At 39.7% G+C, this 6254-nt stretch overlaps 1 protein-coding gene across 2 annotated transcripts in view; it reads right to left on the bottom strand.

Annotated features, from left to right (window-relative positions):
* Positions 1–689: 689 nt before the first annotated feature.
* ccdc88b (coiled-coil domain containing 88B) overlaps positions 690–6254 on the bottom strand; it is a 38886-nt gene continuing 33321 nt past the window's right edge. For both annotated transcript variants that reach the window (XM_044039853.1, XM_044039852.1), the window contains exons 25-28: positions 5921–6028; positions 4273–4424; positions 2387–2719; positions 690–1387 (exon numbers count right to left, since the gene is read on the bottom strand). In XM_044039853.1, coding sequence (XP_043895788.1) covers positions 1350–1387; positions 2387–2719; positions 4273–4424; positions 5921–6028 — 631 coding nt within the window. In that variant the 3' untranslated portion in view covers positions 690–1349. The remainder of the gene's footprint in view (positions 1388–2386; positions 2720–4272; positions 4425–5920; positions 6029–6254) is intronic.

The raw sequence follows: 6254 nt of genomic DNA, 5'->3' as shown, positions 1-6254 counted from the left end.
GCTGCGACCGCTACTGTGACCTCATCGTACCTGCCCGTCACAGTGTCAAGAGAATGAACATGACTCAGAAAACAAAGTGTAACAATTTAAGGCATCCAGCATTTTGTGTTCTTCCTCTCTCCGTCTCAATACACTGTGGATTTTATTCTGTTCCTGTTGTGGTCTGGAAGTGCCCACAATGTGTTTATCTCAGTACCCCAGCACTAAAAACCTCACAACCTTTGACAAAACGCGGATAATTATGTAAGATAACAGAACATATGGGGCCAATCTGACTTCAGAGACATCCTCTTGAAGGCGGCTGTTCCTTGTTTGTGTGCATATGACTGATAGATAACCTCAGGCCTATTTCAAACACCCCGGGGTTTCCTGGCGGTAACGACAGGTATCATTGACTTAGCGGCGAAACGACGAGCCGCGTGAGCAGATAATTGGACCCAAGTATGTCGTGCACATCACAAAGTAGTGCCTTGGGCTCTCCCCGCAGAGAGGAAATGAAATAAATATGTTTGTCCTTGTGATGACACATTGTAGTGAGGGGGGAAAAAAAGGATGCAGTTAGAGAGGAGACACAGCGGGACGTACAGGAGAGGAACTTCATGTAGAGTATGCTATGATGCTGAGCGTGTGTGATAGGGTTAGTCCTTTAAAAATACTAAATATAAGGTTGAGTCAAAAACGCAACAGGATTATATCAATAAATATATATTTTTTTAATGGATTTAAAAGCATTTTACGTTTTCTTTGACATCTTAACAGTTGGTCCTTGAAGGAGACATTTACTTGAAGATGATAAACAGCGTCTTTACAGCAGTAATACATAATACAGTGTGTGGATAGTTAACATAATAGTATAATAATCAAAAAGCTATACAACTGTTATCAGCAGGACTGATGCTTTTTGACAACTTTAATGATGTTGCCAACAAAGTTCCAAGTTTTTTCTACAGTACTGTTAAAGTACAGTTAAGTCAAGGGAAAAGAAATAATGCAAGATAATGACCAAAGTCACAGTTGTTAAGGTGACTAAATTGTGACTAAAAATAATGTGCTGAGAACAAAAAAAGAAAAGAAAAGTAAAAGTAAGTTTACGATCATTTCAGGACTTCATTAATTCATCAACAAATTTGTGGCGAAAGCAAAATAAAAAATCCGATTATTTATTAACGACACTTCGATTCAAGGCTCCACACTTGGTGGTTAATTGATTCACAACAAAGTGACGTGTGTGCTCTTTGATTTATTCACTCTCATGTTTAAAAAAAACCAACAACTTGTGCTTAACAATAGTCAGACATACGAAAATTAGTATCAAAAAGATGTGTCTTTTACGCTACAGTACGTTGTTGTCAGGTTGTCGCAGTGTCATCGCTGGAGAGTTGTTTGTCTGGAAAGAACAGAGAGAAGACCACAGTGTTTATAAGCAGGTTTTAAATGTAACTGTTAACACACATTTATTCTACATAACATTTATCCATCCAGCCACACAAGTCATTTAAATAGAGCTGAAATAATTAATCGATTACTAAATGAATCGACAACAATTTTAATTATTAATTTATCGGTTTTAAGCTTTTTTGAGTTTAAGCTTCTTAAATGTGAATATTATCTTCATTTCCATTGCTCTAGATGACAAGTCATAAGAAAACATTAAAAGTGAATCATTTGTGGACAAAAAAAGACGTTTGAGAAGATCATCATATCCAGGTTTGACAAACACCGATCAACATTTTAAGGTTTTCTGATAAATCGAGAAACTACGATCGACAGATTCATCATTATGAAAATAATCTACATTTAAAACATCAGTGGACGACCTCTCGCACGGATATAACACTAATCTGTCACCGTGGGTTTGTTCATTTTGCACTACTGGTTTTTTAACCCTCAGTGCTCACGGGGCACAGATCAGTGCCGCTGGTTCACCCGTGGTAAATTGCCGTGGGGGTAATACACAACTCCTTATATGCGCCTCCTGGGGGTGTGTCACATCTTCAGGCTTTACAAAAGTCTTATGTGTTGTTGAGTCAAAAATATGACTCATTTTATAAATGTATATTAGATTTTGAGTACTTTTTGTTTAGGTGTGTTAACATAGTTGGTGAAAATGAAAATAATAATGAATTTGATCAGATTTCCTATATAAAAAAACATAAGACACTCTTCTAGCCTCTGTATTTATGTTTTAACATCGTAATGGAAAGTGTTCTCGGGGTTAATGATGTTTTCCTTCTACATTCATGTGTCTGCTCTGGCGTTGTTTGTCAGTGGCTCCACAGCCTTGTTGAACTCGTGATTTGATTGGCTGAGTGGGTTCAGGGTTCAACGTGTTTTAAGTGCCTCAACAGAGAGAGCCATCTTCATCACTGTGCGCTCTCTTCCTCACCTTTTCCTTCATCCTCCTCGACACTCTCCTGATTGGTCAGAGGTGTGTCTGCAGCCCGGGGTGCGTTTGTCTCGCCCTTCTCTTTCTCCCAGAGGACAGTGGAGGTGTTTTGACTGGAGCGCAGCCGTTGGCGGGGAGGTGTTCTTTTGTCACCAGGACTGAAGGATTGGGAAACTGCGGCGCCTCCTCTGGCTAAGCCCAGCCCCCAGCCATGACGGGATCCCAACTTACGACGGGAGCCAGAATGCAAGGCTGGAGTCCCGGGAACTGAAATGTCTGTCTGGGATGGAGCTTTTCTCAGGGCAGCGGGAGAGACTGGAGCGCTGCGAGGATCTGAAACAGTCAGAGGTTGAGGAAAGGTTATTGTTACTTCAATACCATGTCTATGCAAATGCAGCAATGTTATATTGTAGATGATGTTGCCATTTTGACCTTGGTGTTAATCATCTGTGATCTCATGCTTAGATATGAGTATAACCTGCTTGACTTCTCTAGTTTTCTCTAGAAGTTTTCTTGCTGCGCTAACACATTTTCAGCAAGTCTCACAATGGCAGGTGCAGAAATTAATTAAGGAAATGTGTGTGACTGTGGCTCAGACGGTGGAGCTCATGGCCATTAATCATAGAGCTAGTGGTTTTAGTCCTGGCTCCTCCTGACCACATGTCAAAACATCTTTTGAGCAACACATTAGAACCTGAAAACTGCCCCTGACGACCAAGCAGCTCCACCAGCGAGAGAGAAACATTATCAAGCACTTAAACCCTTCACTTTAAAGATAACAGAGTGGAAACACTCTTCAGATACTTCAGCTGTGCTGTATCTGTTATTTATTTGTAAAGCATTCACGGTATGGGTAAATAATGTGTTTCAAAATTGCACGTCTCCTTCAAAAATGCCCTTTATTTTACCTGGAAATATATTTAAAATGACCCTGGAAAAGAGAATCCTTCACAGATTATTAGTGTGCCTTTAAGTTGAACCACTGAGTAGGTTTATATTTAAATGCAGAAGTACACACGGAGAAGATTTATTTTAATTTAACTATAATTAACCTATTTAACAGCAAATTACAGCAAAATGAGAAACATTAATGGCAATTAATGTGTTTCATTTAATGAGAATTCAACTAAAATAAATAAATAAATAAATAAAAAATAAACCAAAGCCTGCAGTCTTAGTTCAATGAGATGGAAAACTGCTGTATTATAACACTTGTTCTATATTCTGATTAAACCTATCGAACAAAAACTGACCAGAGACCAGCGTAAATGTGACAAATCAGGTCAGTTTCAGGCGTAAATGCAGGCAATTTTAGGGTTTGAATTATTTTCACTTTTACTTATTGTGTTGTTACGCAATTAATCCATTTAAAAATAATAATAAATAAATAAACTAAAGCGATTTTATGTCTCCTCTACTTGAGAGACAATTCAGAGATTGAATGTCCCTCTGGGACACAGCGCTAATAAAAACCTCCAGCAACCAAAAGTGCCAGGGGAAAGCAGGGCTGGTGTGTGTGTGTGTGTGGGGGGGTCAATGAAAAGGAAAAATAAAATTTCACTGTGCACACTAATAGTATGTCAGAAAGAGAGATAGGGTTTAAATATTGGCTTTGAAAGCATCGCTCTCTCTGTTTCCAACATGTGGTTAGCAGACAAGTCCAGACTCGGTAAAGTCTCTGCAGCGCGAGATCCAAGGAGACGAACGCCGGTATCAACGCCGAGCGCACTTGGTAGTCATGAGATGATTTGTATGCATGCCCGTAGCCTTGCTTGGTGGTTTGAGCATGCGAGCGCATCTGTGTGAAAACCATCGGGCTTGTGTTTGTGAGAGAAGGAAAGAAAGTGAAAGACGGTGTGTGTGTGTGTGTGTGTGTGAGGTCTCACCAGGCTGAGGTGAGTGTGTGTCTGATGTAAATTCACTGCTGTCAGCAAGGTTTTCCACACTGCCCGCGGCGGTGAAGAGGGCGCGTCCCTCTCTTCCTCCTCCACGGGGTTTGATTAGCTTCTTCATCCTGTCTGCAATCCAGTTAGATTTCCTAGGAGGACACAGTGGACAGGGACCATTTACAAAGACGGATTAGACAAGAGAGTGTGTGTCATTGTTTGTGTGTGTGTGTGAGCCCCGATGTTTGAGAGAACACCACGGAGATAACCAAGTATCACTCGTTTCCTGTATGTTGTTTAAAATATGTAGCGCTGAAACAATTACTGAAGATTTTTCCTGATTATAACGAGGTTTCTGATTGTTTCAGCTTCTCAGATGTGAATATTTTCTTCATTTCTTTGCTCCATAAAACAAAGAATTAATCATTTTTGGTCTGTGGACGCTTTCTGACATTTTATGGACCAAACGATTACTCGATTAATCGTGGAAATAATCGACAGATTCATCGATTTGTGAAAGTGAATCGACGGTTGCCGCTCTTTACATTTATTTTGTTCTTCTCTCTTCTTTACAGCATCGACGTATGGAAGCAGCTTTTTTAATTCTGCCGTATTTGTGCCATGACAATTCTATAATTTATTATGATGAATAATAATTCTATCGCGTGCTGTCAAGATAATCCATTTTAAATATGTCATGAGTCCATAATGCACGTTTAGAACGCTGCAAAACAAATGATTAGACAGGACACAGACCAGCGTCCACTCAGTGAACTGGACTGTCTGTTAAAGTTGCAGATACATACAGTATGAGCGTATGAGCGATCACAATAAAGTCTCAAGGCTGTGACTTCATTAATGTTTTATTCTCCTGTTCTGACTCTTTTCTACAAAGGAGTCTTTGTGAGAGGATTGTACTTGAGATTTCAGTCTAAATCTCAGTGTTACATCGAAGAATCCGTTATTTTCAAGGTGTAATGTGAGAGGAAAATCATCACCTTATGTGGAGAATAAGGTCGTCACATTAGTTACTATTCACGCGATAGACTCACAGTAGCTCTGTGAAATGACAACATTCAATGTGTTATTGTAACAGTATATCTAACAGTGACGTGTGGACCCGATCGCATTCAGACAACAGCGTACGCTTGAGCCAGTCCAGATACAAACAAAACCATCATGTCTCTAAGAGTCTGGAAGCAAAGCCGACGTAACAATGAACAGGAGCCTTTTTGTTCCAGCTCAACAAAACATGAGGACGAGTGAGAAGAAGAATGAAAGGCTACGGTGATGGTCAGAATATCAATATTCGCTGCGTTCGTTCAAGTGCAGCTTCTCACTTTATGGCTGCTTCACATCAGAATGTACCATTGAAATTATTTTGGGTGTAATTGTAAAAGTAATTTCCTCATATCAACGTACAAAATTGGGTAATTTAAAGACTTGAAGGCACAGTGTGGTGATCCTGGTTGTAGGCGTTGTAGCGTTGTAAACTTCTAGTAACACATTTAAAATCTAAAATGACTTGTAATAACACAGATAATATGCCCAAATGTGACTACAACGTACAATATTTCACTTCACTCCTTTATAAATACTGTAGTAGCATTAAAAACTACTACATATGTATAAAATATGTGTTTAGTACTTAGTCTTGGTGGGTGTGGGAAGCATGCTCGGCTCAAGGACTCGATATTGATCCATAATCTTCTCCACCAACTTCTGCTTCTCCCGACGAAGCTCGCTCAGCTTCTCCCTGAAAGAAAAGAAACAGAAGATAAAGCATGAGAATAAAAACAGCTGAGATGAGGATGAATCTGCAAAGGAGATTTCATTCACATCACTGTGTGTGGATGTGGATGTTAATGTTAAAGGGTTCAAGGTTTCATTCAGAGAATAACAATCCCAGTTGGTTACTGGTTAGAGTGGTGGGTGGAGAAGATCTCTGATGTCTGTGAATCTGACAATACGATGATACCAGC

This window comes from Solea senegalensis, linkage group LG12 (assembly GCF_019176455.1).
Source record: "Solea senegalensis isolate Sse05_10M linkage group LG12, IFAPA_SoseM_1, whole genome shotgun sequence".
NCBI lineage: Eukaryota > Metazoa > Chordata > Actinopteri > Pleuronectiformes > Soleidae > Solea > Solea senegalensis.
Note: the sequence above shows the minus strand (reverse complement) of the source record. Positions and strands in the feature narration are given on the sequence as shown.